Below are 22,803 nucleotides of genomic sequence, written 5' to 3' on the forward strand. Positions count from 1 at the left end.
GCCCCCTACATGTCCCGTGTGTGCCCTCTACATATCTCGTGTGTGCCCTCTACATGTCCCGTGTGTGCCCTCTACATCTCCGGTGTGTGCCCTCTACATGTCCCGAGTGTGCCCTCTACATGTCCTATGTGTGCCTCTACATGTCCTGTGTGTGTCCCCCACATGTTCTATGTGTGCCCCCTACATCTCCGGTGTGTGCCCTCTACATGTCCTGTGTGAGCCCTCTACATGTCCTGTGTGTGCCCTCTACATGTCCTGTGTGTGCCCTCTACATGCCCTATGTGTGTCCCCTACATGTCCTGTGTGTGTGTGCCCTCTACATGTCCTGTGTGTGCCCCCTACATGTCCTGTGTGTGTCCTCTACATGTCCTCTGTGTGTGTGTGTGCCCCCTACATTTCCTGTGTGTGTACCCTCTACATGTCCTGTGTGTGCCCCCTACATGTCCTGTGTGTGTCCTCTACATGTCCTGTGTGTGTGTGCCCTCTACATGTCCTCTGTATGTGCCCTCTACATGTCCCGTGTGTGTGTGCCCTCTACATGTCCTGGGTGCCCTCTACATGTCCTGTGTGTGCCTCTACATGACCTGTGTGTGTGCCCTCTACATGTCCTGTGTGTGCCCTCTACATGTCCTGTGTGTGTGCCCTCTACATGTCCTGTGTGTGTGCCCTCTACATGTCCTGTGTGCCCTCTACATGTCCTGTGTGTGTGCCCTCTTCATGTCCTGTGTGTGTGCCCTCTACATGTCCTGTGTCTGCCCCCTACATGTCCTGTGTCTGCCCTCTACATGTCCTCAATGTGTGTCCAGTGCGTTCCCTTTTCATATCCTGTGCGTGTTATGTTTGCACCCTGTGTGATTAATCTGTGAATGCCCCTTAGCAATCAAAACCTTGGGACCCACTAGCAGGTTTCCGGAGGTTTCTCATGCACGCCCTCTAGTGAGATAACATTGAACTAAGTGTGCACGTTGGCTGCCAGATGACCATCACTACTGTACATTACACAGATGTAGGTTGCACCAAAATTTGATTCATTTTTTTCTATCTTTTTAAACAAATCAAGAAAACTTAATTGTAATTTTCTTCCAAGATCAATTCAATATTATTTTGATCCATTCTCACTGAGCCCTTAAATGTCTTGGGGCCCATAGGCCGGTGCCTTCTCTGCCTGTTTGGTAATCCAGCACTGCCTTGGCATGTTCTGTACATGTGCCGTGGCCCGTGTATGCCGCTTGTGTTTCTGTGTGTGTCCTGTGAAGCTGAAGTCTTGTGAATACTTACAAGCACACAGAAAAGCATCGGTCCCTTTATAATATACCAGATCCCTGTATTAGTATTCGTCTCCCAGCACCTAGAATAGTGCACAACAAACATTGTCAGGTTATTATTTCCATGTAATCCATAACCAATATTACATACAATAAAACACCAACTCTACACAAGAGCTTTATATTACCAGATATCACTAATAATTCATTTCAGGGGTCAGTCAGATAATACAGAGAGAGATTTTATCACAGTAATTTGTGTCTCTGCCCCTCCCATAATGGTGAGATTTCCATTCAGAATTTTTTTGGTCTCTGCCCCTTCTACAATGAGGGGATTTTCCTGCAGTAATTTGTGTCTCTGCCCCTCTCACAATGGTGTGATTTCCCCCAGTAGTTTGTATCTGCCCCTCCCACAATGGTGAGATTTCCTGCAGTAATATGTGTCTCTGCCCCTCCCACAATAGTGAGATTTCCCCCAGTAGTTTGTGTCTCTGCCCCTCCCACAATGGTGAGATTTCTCCTCAGTATATTTTTGGTCTCTGCCCCTCCCACAATGGTGAGTTTTCCCCTCAGTATTTTTTTTGGTCTCTGCCCCTTCTACAATGGTGAGATTTCCCTGTAGTAATTTGTGTCTCTGCCCCTCCAACAATAGATTTTCCTGCAAAAGTTTGTGTCTCTGCCCCTCCCACATTGGTGAGATTTCCCTGTAATAATTTGTGTCTCTGCCCCTCCCACAATGGTGAGATTTCCTGCAGTAGTTTGTGTCTCTGCCCCTCCCACAATGGTGAGATTTCCTGCAGTAGTTTGTGTCTCTGCCCCTCCCACAATGGTGAGATTTCCTTCAGTAGTTTGTGTCTCTGCCCCTCCCACAGTGGTGAGATTTCCTGCAGTAATTTGTGTCTCTGCCCCTCCCACAATGGTGAGATTTCCCCTTACGGTTTTTTTGGTCTCTGCCCCTTCTACAATGGTGAGATTTCCCTGCAATAATTTGTGTCTCTGCCCCTCCCACAATGATGAGATTTCGTGCAGTAGTTTGTGTCTCTGCCCCTCCCACAATGGTGAGATTTCGTGCAGTAGTTTGTGTCTCTGCCCCTCCCACAATAGTGCGATTTTCCTCCAGTAATTTGTGTCTCTGCCCCTCCCACAATGGTGAGATTTCCCTGTAGCAGTTTGTGTCTTTGCCCCTCCCAAAATGATGAGATTTCGTGCAGTAGTTTGTGTCTCTGCTCCTCCCACAATAGTGAGATTTCCTGCAGTAATAGGTGTCTCTGCCCCTCCCACAATGATGAGATTTCTCAGTAATTTGTGTCTCTGCCCCTCCCACAATGATGAGATTTCTCAGTAATTTGTGTCTCTGTCCCTTCTACAATGGTGAGATTTCCCTGCAATAGTTTGTGTCTCTGCCCCTCCCACAATGGTGAGATTTCCTGCAGTAATTTGTGTCTCTGCCCCTCCCACAATGATGAGATTTCGTGCAGTAATAGGTGTCTCTGCCCCTCCCACAATGGTGAGATTTCCCTGTAGCAATTTGTGTCTTTGCCCCTCCCAAAATGATGAGATTTCGTGCAGTAGTTTGTGTCTCTGCTCCTCCCACAATAGTGAGATTTCCTGCAGTAATAGGTGTCTCTGCCCCTCCCACAATGATGAGATTTCTCAGTAATTTGTGTCTCTGTCCCTTCTACAATGGTGAGATTTCCCTGCAATAGTTTGTGTCTCTGCCCCTCCCACAATGGTGAGATTTCCCTGTAGCAGTTTGTGTCTTTGCCCCTCCCACAATGATGAGATTTCGTGCAGTAGTTTGTGTCTCTGCCCCTCCCACAATGATGAGATTTCTCAGTAATTTGTTAGATTTCCCCTCACTATTTTTTGGTCTCTGCCCCTTCTACAATGGTGAGATTTCCCTGCAATAGTTTGTGTCTTTGCCCCTCCCACAATGATGAGATTTCGTGCAGTAGTTTTTGTCTCTGCCCCTCCCACAATGGTGATATTTCCTGCAGTAATTTGTGTCTCTGCCCCTCCCTCCAGGATGAAGTGAGTGTAGGGCTCGAACACAATTATTGGGCTTTGAGTTGGATACAGCTGGCGGGTGGTGCTGGGACTTGTGGTGGGGAGATTTCATACAATAAAACATCCCAATGTGGGGATCAACATATCAGCAGGCAGACAAAGCTGAAGTAGCAGTCAGTGGGTGAGCCGGCCTGTAATAACGTGTATAATTTACTCTTTGTATTCGTGTCTTCCACGTCTTCTTTTGTTTTTGGACCATTTTTTGTATTTTATGCTTGTAATTGTATCGTCTGAAAATCTCCCGGCTATTTCCGTCTCTGCAGCCCAGAATTATCCGGGTGATTTATTGGCTGCCGCTCAGCGATCGATCCATTCAGTGTGTATATGGTGCGGAGAGATTGGACCATGAATCATCCTGCCCATGCTGCGATTGGATGATGATGGATGGCGGGGAGGATGAGAGGAACGCGGCGGACCTTAATTCATTCATAAATGCATTTCTTTTTTTGTCCTGAACCCGAACGCTGCAATCTAATCCTTTCTGGATCTGTCATTTCCTCCCCAAAAAACAAAACACCAAATCTGCCGCTGTGATTTTTAGTTTAATCCCTTCAATACCGGCACTTTCACCCCCCCCCCCCCCTTCCTGCCCAGGCCAATTTTCAGCTTTCAGCGCTGTCACACTTTGAATGACAATTACGCGGTCATGCAGCACTGTACCTAAACGACATTTTTATCTTTTTTTTTTTTTCCACACACAAATAGAGCTTTCTTTTGGTGGTATTTAATTACCTCTGGATTTTTTTTATTTTTTTACGAAAAAAAAAAAAAAAGACAGAATATAAAAAAAAAAACAAAAAAAAAAACAAAAAAAAAAAGGTTTTCTTAATTTCTGTCAGTATATTTTGGATAAATTTCTCGTTTATGCATGGTTGGGGAAAAAAAATTGGAAAATCATAGTTAAGGGGAGAAGAGGAAGAAGGAGTTAATTGGAGGGTTTAAAAAAATATATATATATGTATATATTTCTGCATGCTAGGAAAAAGAAAAAAGAAAAATAGGAAAATAATAGTTAAGGGAAGAAGAGAAAAAATAAGTTAATTAGAGGTTTAAAAAAAAAAAAAAGAAAAAAAGAAACAAAATGTTTGCATGTTTGAAAAAAAAAAAAACATTTACAATTAGGAAAATAATAGATAAGGGAGAAGCGGAAGAAGAAGTTAATTAGAGGTGATTATAGGAAACGAATGTTTAACTAAGTGCCCATTCACACTAGTGCGACTCACGAGGCGACTTGTGTCGCCCCAGGTCGCTTGACATAACCCAAGCAATGTAATTCAATCAGTGCCGTCTTAATTGCCGCTACTAAGGTCGTTCCGACTTCAGAAAAGGGTCCGGTACTACTTTGAGGCGACCAGTGATCCGACTGTCCCATATACTTCAATGGGCGTCGCCTCCTTATCTTAATTGAAGCGACTTGTGATCCGACTTGTCATCCGACTTTGCAAAAAAATGGTATTGAACAAAAAAAGAGCATAATTTTTTATTAAAACATGAATATGTCTTCTGTCAACCTGGCCGTTTTTCTTGCAGGGATTTATCAGGCATTTTTTTAGGCAGGCATGTCATTTTTTGTATTTAGTGTCTGGGGGGTCTAAAAAGTGTAGCTGTCAAGTTTCAGCTCTGTAGCATGTCCAGAACCTCTAAAAAACAGCATTTTTATTATATTTTCAGTAATACAGCTTCTCTGCGGCTGGCTTTTTTCTTGTAGGCATTTATCGGGCATTTTTTTAGGCAGGCATGTTATTTTTTGTATTTAGTGTCTGGGGGGTCTAAAAAGTGTAGCTGTCAAGTTTCAGCTCTGTAGCATGTCCAGAACCCCCAAAAACAGCATTTGTCTTATATTTTCAGTAATACAGCTTCTCTGCGGCTGTCTTTTATTCTTTCTGGCATTTATCGGGCATTTTTTTAGGCAGGCATGTCATTTTTTGTATTTAGTGTCTGGGGGGGGGGGTCTAAAAAGTGTACCTGTCAAGTTTTAGCTCTGTAGCATGTCCAGAACCCCTAAAAAAAAGCATTTTTCTTAAAAAGGAAATATGTAAAAAAAAAAAAAAAAAAAACAGGAAAAGGAAATTAGGTCACAAAACATCATATTGTGATTGGCCAAATAAAAATTCGCCTCGCGCTGAAGTCGCACCAAAGTCGCGCTAAGTCACGCTGGAAGCGACGCTACTTTTGTGGTCGCGGCATTGTGAACCGGCACTTAGAGTTAATAAGAGGTTTTCAAATTTCTTATTTTTGCAAACCATAGTTAATAATCTATACTGGGAAAGATATCCCAAAGGGTGAAACCGACAGCTAAAACCTGAGGTGTGCAGGTAGGTGCTGGGGTAAAAAGAAAAAAGGAAAGGTATAGGAAAGGAAGGGAAAAAAGGAGAGGAGGGAAGCAGGGGGAAGGGAGAGGGATGGGAGAAGCAAGGAAGAGAAAGTAAGAGAAAGAAAAGGGACTGGGGAAGGGAACTGGAAAGGACAAGAAATGGGGAAGGATGGGGCAGGGAACTGTAAGACAAAGGAGGTAGGAAGAGAAATGGGAGGGCTGGTGGGACTTTAAAGGTACCAGGTAATTCAAAATGGTAAAGACATGATTAAAAACTAGAAATGTTTATTGACATAACATCTTAAAAATCAAAGACCAACAGTGTAACATAGATACATATATTTTGACATATACAAATACAAAAGGAACAAATACATAAGACATAAGGCAATAAATAAATGGTGAGGATGAATGCGTCCAATGATGAACATCAGACCAGTCCCGACATGTTTCACGGGCAACAATGCTCCGTTTCTTCAGGGGAGTAAGAATGTATCAATATACAGTGCCTGTATGATACAACAACAGTAAACGTTTGTTATTGGCTCAAATGCATATATGTATAACAACAAATATAAGTTGCATGCCACCATAAAATGTTGAGATGCATCCGAGACCACCACCAAGGAAAGACCCACTCACAGACCAGTCGGATAGAAGCACTCCCCAAGAAAAACGTCTCACCCGCGGATGTGGAGGGGCATTGTGTAGTACATTGCTTTTTGTTACCTGGTGACAGAATGGTTCACTAATTTTTGAACTCTTTCATCTCTTCGATAATGTTTTATAGAACTGCCTAATGGCTGGCCTTTCTTGACCCAGCGACAACAGCACACAAATCTAGTATTTGGGCTCTCCTTCAGACTTCTAGTTACAAACCCGTACTAGAAAGGGCCTATCTATCTATTTATTACTTTGCAGGTAAAGCCCCCCTTTTTGCTCTTTTGTCTCTCCCCTTCTTTTTTCCCAATTACTCATTGGAGAGTCATTCCATAGACTCCTAATTACAGGTATACGTTTTTGTATTTTCATTTTAATAGTTCATTACCCTGCGCGTTGGTTCCAATATGGCCGCCATACTTGAGCCCTCCTGCTTTTAACCCTGTCTATCTTGACTATACAAACGAGTCTATCTTATACATCGAATGAGGTATATATACTAGCTTAATATACAGATTTCTTTTTACTTTCCTCCATTTTCCCTGATGGTGAAGGTTTTTTCAGTTTATATCCTTATCCTGCTCCATATGCCCCTCCACATCCGCGGGTGAGACGTTTTTCTTGGGGAGTGCTTCTATCCGACTGGTCTGTGAGTGGGTCTTTCCTTGGTGGTGGTCTCGGATGCATCTCAACATTTTATGGTGGCATGCAACTTATATTTGTTGTTATACATATATGCATTTGAGCCAATAACAAACGTTTACTGTTGTTGTATCATACAGGCACTGTATATTGATACATTCTTACTCCCCTGAAGAAACGGAGCATTGTTGCCCGTGAAACATGTCGGGACTGGTCTGATGTTCATCATTGGACGCATTCATCCTCACCATTTATTTATTGCCTTATGTCTTATGTATTTGTTCCTTTTGTATTTGTATATGTCAAAATATATGTATCTATGTTACACTGTTGGTCTTTGATTTTTAAGATGTTATGTCAATAAACATTTCTAGTTTTTAATCATGTCTTTACCATTTTGAATTACCTGGTACCTTTAAAGTCCCACCAGCCCTCCCATTTCTCTTCCTACCTCCTTTGTCTTACAGTTCCCTGCCCCATCCTTCCCCATTTCTTGTCCTTTCCAGTTCCCTTCCCCAGTCCCTTTTCTTTCTCTTACTTTCTCTTCCTTGCTTCTCCCATCCCTCTCCCTTCCCCCTGCTTCCCTCCTCTCCTTTTTTCCCTTCCTTTCCTATACCTTTCCTTTTTTCTTTTTACCCCAGCACCTACCTGCACACCTCAGGTTTTAGCTGTCGGTTTCACCCTTTGGGATATCTTTCCCAGTATAGATTATATACAGATTAGGGATGCGGTACCTTTATTTACCATCTTGTGCTACAAACACACTCTTTATTTCAAACCATAGTTAAGGGGAGAAGAGAGGGAAGGAGTTAATTAGAGTTTTTTTTTTTTTTTTGTTCTTTTAATTATTTTTGCATGTTAGAAAAAAAAAAAGTAAAAATAGGAAAAAAGGGGTTAAGGTGAGAAGAGGTGATTATAGTAAACTAATATTTACCTAACAGATATTAAGAGGTTAAAAATAAACTTTTTTTTTTTGTTTTTTAATTTACAATATTTGCATGGTTGGGGAAAAAAAATTGGAAAACCATAGTTAGGGGAAGAAGAGGACGAAGGAGTTAATTAGAGGTGATTATAACAAATTAAGTTTAATCTAAGGGATAATAAGAGGTTTAACTTTTATTTATTGCATACAATTTGGAAAGCCCCATTGTTTGTTTGTTTATTGCTGTCTGTATCCCCCTGGGGAGATGTAGGTGTACATAGAAAATACAATATAAAAAAAAAAAATAATAATAATAATGATTACATACCCTTCACTTTCCAGATATGATCTTACAATCACCCACGGTATGATGAACAGGAGGGGACACACTGCCAAAAAACAAACAAACACTGAGGTCAAAGGTGATATGGTGGTGTACTGATCACCCCCCTCCCTCTGAATAAGATATAGTACCCCCCTTCATTGGTGATGATGATGATTTATCTGACCCGCCCTGCAATACCCTGTTTACAGAAAGGGGGAGTTTCTCTTTAAGAATCTTCCACATTTTATCATTAAAGAGAACCTCTCATTTTGGTGGTAACACAACACGCTGCATTGGAAGAAGGAAAGATCATTGGATCTTCTAGTATATTCTTTAATTCAATTTCTTGTTTAGAAGGACAGAATAAAGCCCCCCTTCTGTCCCCTTGCCAACTAGTCTAATCGGTCAGACGAGGAACTGTGTGGAGGGTTTAGTGTTGCAGGGATGCTCTGGAGACTTACAGTAATGGCAGTTTAGTTTGTGACCTCCTAAGGGATCCAACTTTCACACAACCTAACCTCCTAACATTTCTATGGTAACAGTAAACAGTATTGCATGGAGCTAGAATAGGTCTTAAACAGGACATTCAAAGCTCTCTCCTTTCCTTGGCTCCTGGGCTCTGTCCACCTACCTCAGTTACCTTCTTCCATCTTACCTTCACCTCCCTTCCCTTCTTCCATCTTACCTTCACCTCCCTTCCCTTCTCCCAGCTTACTTTCACCTCTCTTCCCTTCTCCCGCATTCCACCCACCTCCCTTCCCTTCTACCATCTTACCTTCAACTCCCTTCTCCCGCATTCCACCCACCTCCCTTCCCTTCTCCCAGCTTACCTTCACCTCCCTTCCCTTCTCCCAGCTTACCTTCACCTCTCTTCCCTTCTCCCGCATTCCACCCACCTCCCTTCCCTTCTCCCAGCTTACCTTCACCTCCCTTCCCTTCTCCCAGCTTACCTTCACCTCCCTTCCCTTCTCCCAGCTTACCTTCACCTCTCTTCCCTTCTCCCGCCTTCCACCCACCCACCTTCCTTCCCTTCTCCCGCCTTCCACCCACCTCCCTTCCCTTCTCCCATCTTACCTTCACCTCCCTTCCCTTCTCCCAGCTTCCCTTCACCTCTCTTCCCTTCTCCCACCTTCCGATCACCTCCCTTCTTCCATCTCACCTTCACCTCCCTTCTCCCGCATTCCACCCACCTCCCTTCCATTCTCCTATCTTATCTTCACCTCCCTTCCCTTCTCCTGCCTTCCACCCACCTCCCTTACTTTCTCCCACCTTCCATCCATCTCTCTTCACTTCTCCCATCTTACCTTCCCCTCCCTTCCCTTCTCCTACCTACCTCACTTACCTTCTCCCATATTCCCTTCACCTCCCTTTCCTTCTCCCGCCTTCTACTCAACTTCATTCCCTTCTACCACCTGCCACTCACCTCCCTTCCCTTCTTCCACCTTCCAACGACCTCCCTTCCCCTCCCTTCCCTTCTCCTGCCTTCAACCCACCTCACTTACCTTCTCCCATATTCCCTTTACCTCCCTTCCCTTCTCTTCCCTTCTGTTCACCTCCATTCCCTTCTCCCATCTTCCCTTCACCTCCCTTCCCTTCTCCCAACTTCCACCCACCTCCCTTCCCTTCTATCATCTTACCTTCACCTCCCTTCCCTTCTATCATCTTACCTTCACCTCCCTTCCCTTCTCCCGCCTTCCACCCACCTCCCTTCCCTTCTCCCAGCTTACCTTCACCTCTCTTCCCTTCTCCCACCTTCCGCTCACCTCCCTTCTTCCATCTCACCTTCACCTCCCTTCTCCCGCATTCCACCCACCTCCCTTCCCTTCTCCTATCTTACCTTCACCTCCCTTCCCTTCTCCCGCATTCCACCCACCTCCCTTCCCTTCTCCCATCTTACCTTCACCTCCCTTCCCTTCTCCCATCTTACCTTCACCTCCCTTCCCTTCTCCCAGCTTACCTTCACCTCTCTTCCCTTCTCCCACCTTCCACTCACCTCCCTTCCCTTCTTCCATCTCACCTTCACCTCCCTTTTCCCGCATTCCACCCACCTCCCTTCCATTCTCCTATCTTATCTTCACCTCCATTCCCTTCTCCTGCCTTCCACCCACCTCCCTTACTTTCTCCCACCTTCCATCCATCTCTCTTCACTTCTCCCATCTTACCTTCCCCTCCCTTCCCTTCTCCCACCTACCTTACTTACCTTCTCCCATATTCCCTTCACCTCCCTTTCCTTCTCCCGCCTTCTACTCAACTTCATTCCCTTCTACCACCTGCCACTCACCTCCCTTCCCTTCTCCCACCTTCCATCCACCTCACTTCGCTTCTCCCATCTTACCTTCACCTCCCTTCCCTTCTCCCACCTTCCATCCACCTCCCTTCCCTTCTCCCGCCTTCCACCCACCTCCCTTCCCTTCTCCCACCTTCCAACGACCTCCCTTCCCCTCCCTTCCCTTCTCCTGCCTTCAACCCACCTCACTTACCTTCTCCCATCTTCCCTTCACCTCCCTTCCCTTCTCCCAACTTCCACCCACCTCCCTTCCCTTCTATCATCTTACCTTCACCTCCCTTCCCTTCTATCATCTTACCTTCACCTCCCTTCCCTTCTCCCAAATTCACCCACCCCTTCCCTTCACCTTCCTTCCCTTCTCAGATCTTCCTTTCACCTCCCTTCCCTTCTATCATCTTACCTTCACCTCCCTTCCCTTCTTCCCTTTAGCTCCCTTTCTATTCTCCAGCCTTCCACTCACCTCCCTTCCCTTCCCTTCTCCCATCTTCCCTTTACCTCCCTTATGATTTCCTTATGAACACCTCCCCCCCCCCCCTCCTCCCCTCCCTTCACTTCTCTAAAAGTCTTTAGAATTGTAGAAAATAGCAAGATACATAATACAGTATATGAATTATTGGGCAGAAATAATAGAAATCAGAATATGGTGTATACCCGAACAGGATGAAAGGTGAAGCTACCCCCCCCCCCCCCCCCCAAGAATAAATCTGAATTTCTGAGTGTTAAGGCCCGTACACACGTACCGATTGTCGCCGTAAAGATTGGGCCGACGACCGATCGGCCGATTGTAGGCTTGTTAGTATGATGCTTCCGACAGCCGACAGCGCATTTTCGGCCGAACAGAATCTGTCGTGCAAGCATTAAAATTTTTGTTGGCCAACACCAGAACGGCCGATTGTTCGCCAGTCAGTACAGAATTCGGCCGACAGACAGCAGATTTGCAAGACTGGGCATGCTCAGAAAAGAAAAAAGACAAGGAAAGTTAACCATCACATGACATCACTTCTGCAGTCGGCTGTTGTTGGCCGACAAAATTCGTGTGCAGTCTTTTGCAGTTTTCAACAGACAAGACAGCCCTCAGATAAAAGACGGCCGATCGTTCGGCCGACGATCGGTACGTGTGTACGGGGCTTTAGAATCACCACTGGCTAGAACTGCATTGTGTGCGATGGCCAGTTGGTTCCAGAAATCACAGAAATGGATTCCTGCCACAGGCTAAAAAAAAAAAAAAAAAGTATACTTTTTTTTCTTCCAGTTTACACATAAAAGCCCTAAAAAATCTGTCATGTCTTTTTCCTCTCTCAGGGTTACCGCTGAATTTTGTGGGTTTTTTTTTCTCTCCCTTTAATATTCTGCGTGTTTTATTCTTACAGACGTTTCCTTCATTTGCCCGCAGTGAACTGCGTATATCACGGTGGAAAGGTGCGCAGAGGTTTACCGCCATTAGCGTCTTCCACATCAAATTATTCCTTTTTATGGCGTGTTTGTGTGAAGGTCTTTTCTACTTTAGTTGGTGACCTTTTTGTATTATGAAGCAAAAACATCCTGAAACGCATTTTAGGAGGTCTTTGGGTGCAAGTTAAAAAAGAACAAACATTAGCGCACAGAGAAAAAAAAATATATCTCCTCCGCTCCTGGGGGGAAGGGAATATTACATTCCTTCAGAGTGCAACTCCAAGTTACTTAACTGTCTTCATCAAATCCCTTCTGTAACTTTACCGGCAATGAAGGAACATTGATACATTGTTTCACATCCAGCCAGGTTCTTATATGAAAACAAACATTTATTTATTTATATACATTGTTAATATTGGATAAATAAATCTGTTTCTTTTTATATAACCAATGCACTACAACATTGTAAACGACAAAATGGTGGATGCGTAGGCTTCATTTAGACGTGTGGTAGTGGGGTGACACAAATATGTGGTTGAGATTTGTCTTTACCCCCCCCCCTCCCCCATCTAGGCTAGGTTTACACCTATGCTTTTCACAGCGCATTTTCAGCTTTGCAGAAATGCACTGCAGTCCATTTAACATGATTCCTATGGTTCACGTTCATATCTGTGCGTTTTCAACTGGTGCGTTTTTTTTTTTAAATACTTTATTTCAAAAGCACCATATGGTAAGTACTAGAAACCCCCATTCTGGCAAAACTAAAATGGAGCATTTCCACCGAAAATTCAAGACAATATCAACCAGAACATGAACAAAAGAGGTAGATATAGAGTGAATCCAGAAAGTATTCACAGCGCTCCACTTTTTCCACATTTTGTTATGTTACAAAAATAATTCCAAAATGGATTAAATTGAATATTTTCCTCAAAATTCTACAAACAGTCCCCCATAACGACAATGTGAAAGAAGTTTGTTTGAAATGTTTGCAAATTTATTTTATATATTATAATATATATATATATATGTATTATATATATATATATATATATATATTTATATTAATAATAATAATAATAAATATATATATATATATATTATAATATAATATTATAATATATATATATATATATATATATATATATATATATATATATATATATATATATATATATATATATAAATTGTAGTGGTTAAATCCCACTGTATAGGGGACCAGCATATACAGTGGATTACCAAGAAAAAAAGGACTTTTAAGGACGTGTATAGCATTGGTGAGCACACAAAAAAGTATAAAAGATTCAAAACTTTATTTGATGATTAAAAACAATTAGAAAAATAGACATACATTATTTCACAGCGACATTAATAAATCATACATAGTTCATTATGCAAATATATGCAATCATATGGTTCGACGCGTTTCGCCAACTTGTAAGGTGGCTTCCTCAGGAACCAATATGGTTAATTGATGTATTCTCTGATCACAAGAGAAAAAGACGCATAAGTGAATACATTCAAAAATTATTGCACAAACAATGAAATGTGCCTCGTAAAGCAACAAGACAGCAAAATCTTCTAAGTGTTAACATGCTCAACCAAATAAACAGGCATAATTAGTCTTAGGGCTCTTTCACACGGGCGTTCCGTATGTCCGTTTTTCATCCCATCAGTTTGCGGATGAAAAACGGACATAATGTATCTCTATGTAAATACGGATGTCAGCGGATGATCATCCGCTGACATCCGTTTTTCATCCGTTCAGTTCAGTTCAGTTTTTTTTGAACGGAAGAGAACCCTATTTTTTCTTTCGTTCAAAAAACGGAACGGACGCAAAAACGGATGTCAGTGGTGTCATCCGCTGACATCCGTATTTACATAGAGATACATTATATTACATTATATTATTATGTCCGTTTTTCATCCGCAAACGGATGGGATGAAAAACTGACATACGGACCGGATGACACAAGTGTCATCCGTGCTTGTTTCAAAAAAAAAAAAAAGGAACTGATCGGGCATAAAAAACTGAACGCCCGTGTGAAAGAGCCCTTAGTCTCAGGACTCATGATGTCAATATATATATATTATAAATAGATATAATATATTTAATTAAAAATAAAAAAACAAAAATAAAAATCCAATGTACATAAGTATCACAGTCTTTGCTCAATACTTTGGTGAAGCGCCTTTGGCACCAATTACAGCCTCAAGTCTTTTTGAGTATGATGCTACACGCTTGGCACACCTATTTTTTTGGCAGTTTCTCCCATTCTTCTTTGCAGGACCTCTGAAGCTCCATCAGGTTGGATGGGGAGCGTCGGTGCACAGCCATTTTCATATCTCTCCAGAGACGTTCAATCGGGTTCAAGTCTGGGCTCTGGCTGGGCCACTCAAGGACATTCACAGAGTTGTCCCATAGCCACTCCTTTGTTGGCTGTGTGCTTAGGATCGCTGCCCTGTTGGAAGATGAACCTTTCACAGTCTGAGGTCCAAAGCGCTCTGGAGTAGGTTTTCATCAAGGATGTCTCTGTACATTGCTGCATTCATCTTTCCCTCGATCCTGACTAGTCTCCCAGTTCCTGTTGCTGAAAAACACCCCCACAGCATTATGCTGCCACTGCCATGCTTCACTGTAGGGATGGTATTGGCCAGGTGATGAAAGGTGCCTGGTTTCCTCCAAGCATAATGCTTGACATTCAGGCCAAAATATTTAATCTTTGTTTCATCCGACCAGAGAATTTTGTTTGAAGAGTCCTTCAGGTGCCTTTTGGCAAACTCCTTCAGGTGCCTTCTACTGAGGAGCGTCTTCCGTCTGGCCACTCTACCATACAGGCCTGATTGGTGGAGTGCTGCAGAGATGGTTGTTCTTCTGGGAGGTTCTCTCTCCACAGAGAAAGGCTGGAGCTCTATAAGGGTGACCATCAGGTTCTTGGTCATCTCCCTGACTAAGGCCCTTCTCTCTGAACACTTAGTTTGGCCGGGGCGGCCCACTCTAGGAAAAGTCCCGGTGGCTCCAAACTTCTCCCATTTACGGATCATGGAGGCCACTGTGCTCATTGGCACCTTCAATGCTGTAGAAATTTTTCTGTACCCTTCCCCAGATCTGTGCCTATATACAATCCTCTCTCGTAGGTCTACAGACAATTCCTTGCACTTCATGGCTTGGTTTTAGCTCTGAAAAGCCCTGTTAAAGCGGAGTTCCAGCCTCAAAATCGATAAAATTGATTTTGGGCCATCCGCTTGCTAAGGGGAACCTGAAAAAGAAATGGATACTGGTGATTTTTTTTTGGGTCACTTACCTTATTATAGAAGAAAATATACTCACCTTCCTTCCACTTCCTCCCTCTGCGTCACTTCCGGTTTGGGATGACTCCTGGGAGCTGAACGTCATCGCTCCCAGGAATCAATGCGCCTGCATCAGCCCCGCTCGTCACTTCCGGTGCAGGCGCCTCATTCCCTGATAAACAGCTTCTGGGCATGCCGCGTCTGCACCGGAAGTGACGAGCGGGGCCGGTGCAGTGCATTGTGGGACTCCGACGTCACGAACAGGACACGAAGAGGGACGCTGCGGCTTCAGCTGCCCACACCTGAGATGGCAGCGCTGGAGAAGAGATCTTCTAGGTAAGTATTTCTTCTTACAGGTAAGTGCGACCCGAGACAGTTCAGAGGCTATGCATTGTGGAATGTACTAGCCCTGACTGTCCCGGGGGGTATTTTTAGCTCAAATTGACCCCCGAGGCCGGAACTCCGCTTTAACTGTGGGAACTTATATAGACAGGTGTGTGCCTTTCCAAATCATGTCCTACCAACTGAGTTTACCACAGGGGGTCTCCAATCAAGCTGTAGAAACATCTCAAAGACGATCAGTGGAATCAGGATGCACCTGAGCTCAATTTTGAGTGTCATGGCAAAGGCTGTGATACTTCTGTACATGGGATTTTTTCGTTTTCTATTTTTATAAATTTGCAAAGATTTCAAACAAACTTCTTTCAAGTTGTCATTATGGGGGATTGTTTGTAGAATGTTGAGAAAAATAATAAATGTAATCCATTTTGGAATAAGGTTGTAACATAGCAAAATGTGGAAAAAGTGAATACTTTCTGGATTCACTGTATGCATGCAGAGATGACCAGGAGTAGTCAAGTTCAGAAGAGAGATCAATGGTTTGGACAGGAAAACCAATAGGTCATCAGCATATGCCGCAATCATAGGGGCTAACGCCTCGTCAAGGTGAATGCCAGTAACATTTGGACTGTTTCTAATTGCTCGTAAGAAGGATTAGAGCTTGAAGATAAAGATCAGGGGGGGGAAAGGGGACACCCCTGCCGCGTCCCATTGGCGATCCCAAAAGATGAGGACAGATGGTTATTTACTTTTACTTGCGCAGAGGGATGAGAGTAGATAGCATGGATCCAATTCATCATCTGCTGTCCGAAACCTATATGTCTAAAGCCTCGTACACACGCAACGAATTTCCGCTGACCGGTCGTTCGTCTTTTGTCCAGAGTGGTGTCTGTTGGTTGGATGTGCTCTAGACTGCACACGAATTTTCCCGCACGACAGAATTCTACTTCAGAAGTGATGTCATGTGTTGGATTGCTTTCTTTGTGTTCTTTCATCTCTGAACATGCCTAGTCTTGCTCATAAGATTTTTCCCCATCGAAATCTGTACTAATGAGACGAAAATCGGACGTGTTTTGATGGTCGACAAAAATATTATAGCCTGCACATCAGGATTTTTTCGGCCGAAAAGTCGGAGTCGGTTGTCGGAAGCATCATACTAACAAGTCGAAAATCGGCAGATCGGTCGTCGGACGAAAATTCCCGGCCGAATTTGGACTCGTGTGTACGGGGCTTAAGAGCCTCTTTTAGAAGGACCCAGATCACCCTATCGAATGTCTTCTCGGTATCAGAGGAGAGAAGCAACATAGGGATCTTCTGAGCTTGGGCAGCACAGATCAAGTTTATGGCCTTGGTTGTATTGTCTTGAGCTTCCCGTGTGGGAACGAACCCCCACTTGGTCAGAGTGTACCAACTGGGGGATCTGTTCAATCAGGCACATTGCTAGGACCAGTGCTGTATTTTGGCCTAGGCCAACAAGGCCCAGGCCTAGGGCGGCACTTTGCAGTGGGGCAGCAACGAAGCCGCCTCCCTCCACCTGAGACTCTATTGGCCACTGGTTGCTAGAGCCACCTCTCTCTTTCCCCCCCTCTCTCTCAACCCCCTCTCTCTCACTCTCATCCCCCTCTCTCTCACCGCCCCTCTCTCTCTCACCCCCCTCTCTCTCTCTCTCACCCCCCTCTCTCTCTCTCTCTCTCTCACCCCTCCTCTCTCACCCCTCCTCTCTCTCACCCCTCTTCTCTCTCTCTCTCATCCCCCCTCTCGCTCTCTCTCTCTCTCACCCCTCCTCTCTCTCTCTCTCATCCCCCCCTCTCGCTCTCTCTCTCTCTCATTCCCCTCTCTCTGTCTCTCTCTCTCTGTCTCTCTCTCTCATCCCCCCGTTCTCGCTCTCTCACCCCCCCCCTGTTTCTCTCAACCCCTCTCTCTCTCATCCCCCCTCACCCACCCCCTCTCTCGTGAGATCTCAGGGGTTCATGCTGGGACTTGTAGTCCTTCAATTTTGGAGGGAGCCACATCCATTAAAAAAGGAGTGGGGCAAAGTTACATAGATGGGGAGGGGGGGCGCCCAATTTTAATCTTGCCTAGGGCAGCACAAAACCAAAATACACCACTGGCTAGGACTTTGGGGAAGAGTTTAGGATTGGTGTTGAAAAGAGAAATCTGTTGATCATTTTAACAATGTAACGGGTCTTTCCCTTCCTTTGCAATAACAGCTAAATGTGCGCGTAGCGTGTCTTCTGGGAAAGTGTCCCCTGTGACAAAATTCACTCAACATTTAGCTTGCCACCCACTGAACACTACATATTCAAGTGAATGGGGAAGTGCCGCAAAGGCTCTGCAACTGCGTCCATTGCAAGTGATCGCAGCACAATTGTCAGCAAAAATGGGGCTAAAACAGGCGCTGCGGAGGCGATCGTGATCTGAGTGCAGATTGGGATTAATAGGCAAGGGAGATTTAGGCGCACATCTAGTTATCCTGCTTTAAGTGCCAGTTGACACTAGTGCGGTGACAGACATTGCATATGGTTCAAAACGCATCGCTGGGCAGATCACATGCAATGTCTGTGCAATGCAATTTCAGCCATACAAACTGTAAGGCTGAAATTGCATCGCATTCGCACCAAAATGGTGCAGGTCCCTTTTTTTGGTTTTCCGAACTGGAATCGGATGGCATGGGTGTTCACACCTATTTGATCCAATTCCTGCACCATTTCACAGTTTGCACTGCGATCTGCGAACCAATCTGTGGGTGTCATTAACTTTACATTGTCACCCCCAGCAATTCGCAGATCTCAGTGTGAACCACTGTGCAATTCTGGTGCGATGCGGGAACTGGCACTGAATCGCAGAGTTTCCCACATCGCACCAGTGTGAACAGGGACTAAGACCCTGGCTGAGCCCCGGTTCACACTGCTGTGACTTCTCAGGCGACTTGTTGTGACATGCGCCACAGAAAGTTGCATGACAAACAAAACATTAATTTCTATGGGTGCTGTCCTAATTGCTGTGACTCAAGTCGCAGTGACAAAAAAAAACTGTTCCTGCACTACTTTTCTGCGTTTCCCTTGTGACATAAATGCTATAGACTGCAATGTTAAAATCACAAAAGTCACAAGGAAGTCATTTCTTTGTCTTATCTTTGCAACTTTGGCTGCAGCTTCAGAGGGTTTTGTAAGTTCAGTAACGTGTCACATTCTGTATTATTGTGATTTGCCAAATCCAAAGTTGCAAAGCATCATATTTGCAGGAAAGTCGCATTGAAGTTGCATCCAGTTGCCAGAAAGACAATGCAAAGTTTCACAAGTGTGACCCGAGCCTAATGCTTAATCTATTTGAATGAAGTATCAATATAATGTAGTGATATTCTTTCTAAAAGTAGCAATTGCCTGAAAAGTTACAAATGTATCCGGTGATTGTTGGCTAAAGAAAGAACTAAAGCAAACATTTAGTGCCGGTTCACACATATGCGATTTTAGTCATCGCATGTGATTCTCACTGCTGTGCAAATCACATGCGATGTTTGTGCGTTGCAAATTCAACCATACAGATTGAATGGCTGAATTCGCATCGGATTCGGAGCAAAGTCACACAAGCCCATTTTTTTGGTCCTCCCCAGAATCGGATCACATGGGTGTTCACACCTATATGATCCGATTCATGTCAGAACTGACAGTTCGCACCTTGATATGCATTTTTAACTTTGTAGTGACACTCCCAGCGATTTGCATATGGCAGTGAGAACTGCCTCCGAGTTGAGTGCGATGCGGGAACCCACAGTGGATTAGCAGGGTTCCCGCATCGCATATGTGTGAACCGGCACTGTCAGTTCGCACTGTGATATGCGAACTGATCTTGGGGTGTCGTTAACTTTGTAGTGACACTCCCAGCGATTTGCATATGGCAGTGTGAACTGCCTGCAATTTGAGTGCGATGCGGGAACCCGCAGTGGATTAGCAGGGATCCCGCATCGCAAATGTGTGAACCGGCACTTAAAAAAAGTAAAAGATCTTCGAAAAATGTAACGAAAGCTGCAAGTGACACAGCTAATGAGTCCCTGGCCTCATATTCATGTTATGGTGACCGAGAGAGAAGACGGGAAATGCCAGAGATATAATAAAGTCTCCATGCTGAGTAATGTATTTAATTACAGGGACTCTAACCCCATTTTCTGTGCTTGCACCGACAGCGAAGGTCAATATGTCCTCCACACTATTAGCAGAAAATGTTAAAGCTCTCCCAGCTTCTCTATCCTATACACTGCTCAAAAGATGAAAGGAACACTTTGAAAATACATCTGATCTGAATAGGGAAAAATATCACACTGGATATCTATACTGGTATGGACTGGGTAATGTTTTAGGATCTATACTGGTATGGACTGGGTAATGTTTTAGGATCTATACTGGTATGGACTGGGTAATGTGTTAGGATCTATACTGGTATGGACTGGGTAATGTGTTAGGATCTATACTGGTATGGACTGGGTAATGTGTTAGGATCTATACTGGTATGGACTGGGTAATGTGTTAGGATCTATACTGGTATGGACTGGGCAATATGTTAGGATCTATGAAAGTATAACTCTGAAATTGCAGAGTTCTCGTATAGACGAGAACTCTGCAATTTCAGAATTATACTTTCATATAAGTCAGGGATTTTGGTACCACAGTGCTAAGTTTTTCCCATATTTAGCCTATCTTAGACACACCTTAAATTCAATGTTAGGATCTATACTGGTATGGACTGGTAATGTGTTAGGATCTATACTGGTATGGACTGGGTAATGTGTTAGGATCTATACTGGTATGGACTGGGTAATGTGTTAGGATTTATACTGGTATGGACTGGGTAATGTGTTAGGATCTATACTGGTATGGACTGGTAATGTGTTAGGATCTATACTGGTATGGACTGGGTAATGTGTTAGGATCTATACTGGTATGGACTGGGTAATGTGTTAGGATCTATACTTGTATGGACTGGGTAATGTGTTGGGATCTATACTGGTATGGACTGGGTAATGTGTTAGGATCTATACTGGTATGGACTGGGTAATGTGTTAGGATCTATACTGGTATGGACTGGGTAATGTGTTAGGATCTATACTGGTATGGACTGGGTAATGTGTTAGGATCCATACTGGTATGGACTGGGTAATGTGTTAGGCTCTATCCTGCTATGGACTGGGTAATGTGTTAGGATTTATACTGGTATGGATTGGGTAATGTGTTAGGATCTATACTGGTATGGACTGGGTAATGTGTTAGGCTCTATCCTGCTATGGACTGGGTAATGTGTTAGGATTTATACTGGTTTGGACTGGGTAATGTGTTAGGATCTATACTGGTATGGACTGGGTAATGTGTTAGGATCTATACTGGTATGGACTGGGTAATGTGTTAGGATCTATACTGGTATGGACTGGGTAATGTGTTAGGATCTATACTTTTATGGACTGGGTAATGTGTTGGGATCTATACTGGTATGGACTGGGTAATGTGTTAGGATCTATACTGGTATGGACTGGGTAATGTGTTAGGATCTATACTGGTATGGACTGGGTAATGTGTTAGGATCTATACTTGTATGGACTGGGTAATGTGTTAGGATCTATACTGGTATGGACTGGGTAATGTGTTAGGATCTATACTGGTATGGACTGGGTAATGTGTTAGGATCTATACTTGTATGGACTGGGTAATGTGTTGGGATCTATACTGGTATGGACTGGGTAATGTGTTAGGATCTATACTGGTATGGACTGGGTAATGTGTTAGGATCTATACTGGTATGGACTGGGTAATGTGTTAGGATCTATACTTGTATGGACTGGGTAATGTGTTAGGATCTATACTGGTATGGACTGGGTAATGTGTTAGGATCTATACTGGTATGGACTGGGTAATGTGTTAGGATCTATACTGGTATGGACTGGGTAATGTGTTAGGATCTATACTGGTATGGACTGGGTAATGTGTTAGGATCTATACTGGTATGGACTGGGTAATGTGTTAGGAAGGAAAGGATGGCACATCGTTTGATGGAAATGAAAATTATCACCCTACAGAGGGCTGAATTCAAAGACACCCCCAAAAATCAAAGTGAATAAACGATGCAGCAAGCGAGTCCATTTTGCTGAAATTTCATTGTAGCAACTCAGAATGGTCCTCAGTAGTTTGTGTGGCCCCCCACGTGCTTGAATGCATGCCTGACAAGCTTGGGGCAACCTAATGAGATGACGGATGGTGTTCTGGGGTTTTTCCTCAGACCAAGGCGTAAAAATGACATTTACTAAGCAATGCAACACTGTACCCAAATTACATTTTTATCATTTTTTTTTTTTTGGTATTCAATCACTACTGAGGTTTTATATATATATATATATATATATATATATATATATATATATATAAAAGAATAAAAATACAAACAAATAAGAATTAAAAAAAACCCACATTTTTATTTGTTTATTGTTTTACATACTGTCACCAGAGCAGTACAGTGTCACCTTTGAAATATTATGGCGGTGATAAGGGACATTGACTGGTGACAATATGTAAAAAAAACACATTTTATTTTTTTTTTAATTATTTTTTTTTAAATACTGTCATCAGAGCAGTATGGTGTCATCTTTTGTTATTGAGAAAAACATTAAAATAAAAAGTTCCTGGGTGTCCTCACTGTCATACTTTCACTCTAAAACCAAATCACAGAAGTTACTGCAGTGCCTACTTACACCAGCCGATGGCGATATATCTGAGCAGCATTCTCCTCTCGGACAGGGGCACGGTGACGATGGTGGTGTAGAGGTAAATGCCTTCCACCAGCAGCCAGAAATAATTGGCACCGACAAAGTAATGCAGACAGATGTACACCACTCTGCAGGAGGAAGTTGCCTAAAAACAATTGTGGGAGTTAAAGGAACACTCCTATTGCTGACATGAAAATCCCCACACCCCACATGCCACAAAAGACAGAAATTAATATAGACCCTCCCCCACAGTAATTTGTGTCTCTGTTCCTCCAACCATGATGAGATTTCCTGCAGAAATTTGAGTCTCTGCTCCTCCTACAATGATGAGATTTTGCTCAGTAGTTTATGTCTCTGTTCCCCCCTCCCGCAATTGTGATATTTCCCTCAGTAGTTTGTGTCTCTGCCCCTCCCACAATGGTGAGATTTCCTGCAGTAGTTTGTGTCTCTGCCCCTCCCACAATAGTGAGATTTCCTGCAGTAGTTTGTGTCTCTGCCCCTCCCACAATGGTGAGATTTCCCCCAGTAGTTTGTGTCTCTGCCCCTCCCACAAT

At 43.6% G+C, this 22,803-nt stretch overlaps 1 protein-coding gene across 1 annotated transcript in view; it reads right to left on the minus strand.

Annotated features, from left to right (window-relative positions):
- Positions 1-22,803, minus strand: part of GLP2R (glucagon like peptide 2 receptor) — a 122,147-nt gene that overhangs the window by 14,270 nt on the left and 85,074 nt on the right. The window contains exons 7-9 of the mRNA XM_082272435.1: positions 22,235-22,394; positions 8,199-8,259; positions 1,279-1,348 (exon numbers count right to left, since the gene is read on the minus strand). Of these exons, the coding sequence (XP_082128561.1) occupies positions 1,279-1,348; positions 8,199-8,259; positions 22,235-22,394 (291 nt within the window). The remainder of the gene's footprint in view (positions 1-1,278; positions 1,349-8,198; positions 8,260-22,234; positions 22,395-22,803) is intronic.

Source organism: Pelophylax lessonae, assembly GCF_965119305.1.
Source record: "Pelophylax lessonae genome assembly, chromosome: 11".
Taxonomy (NCBI): Eukaryota; Metazoa; Chordata; class Amphibia; order Anura; family Ranidae; genus Pelophylax; species Pelophylax lessonae.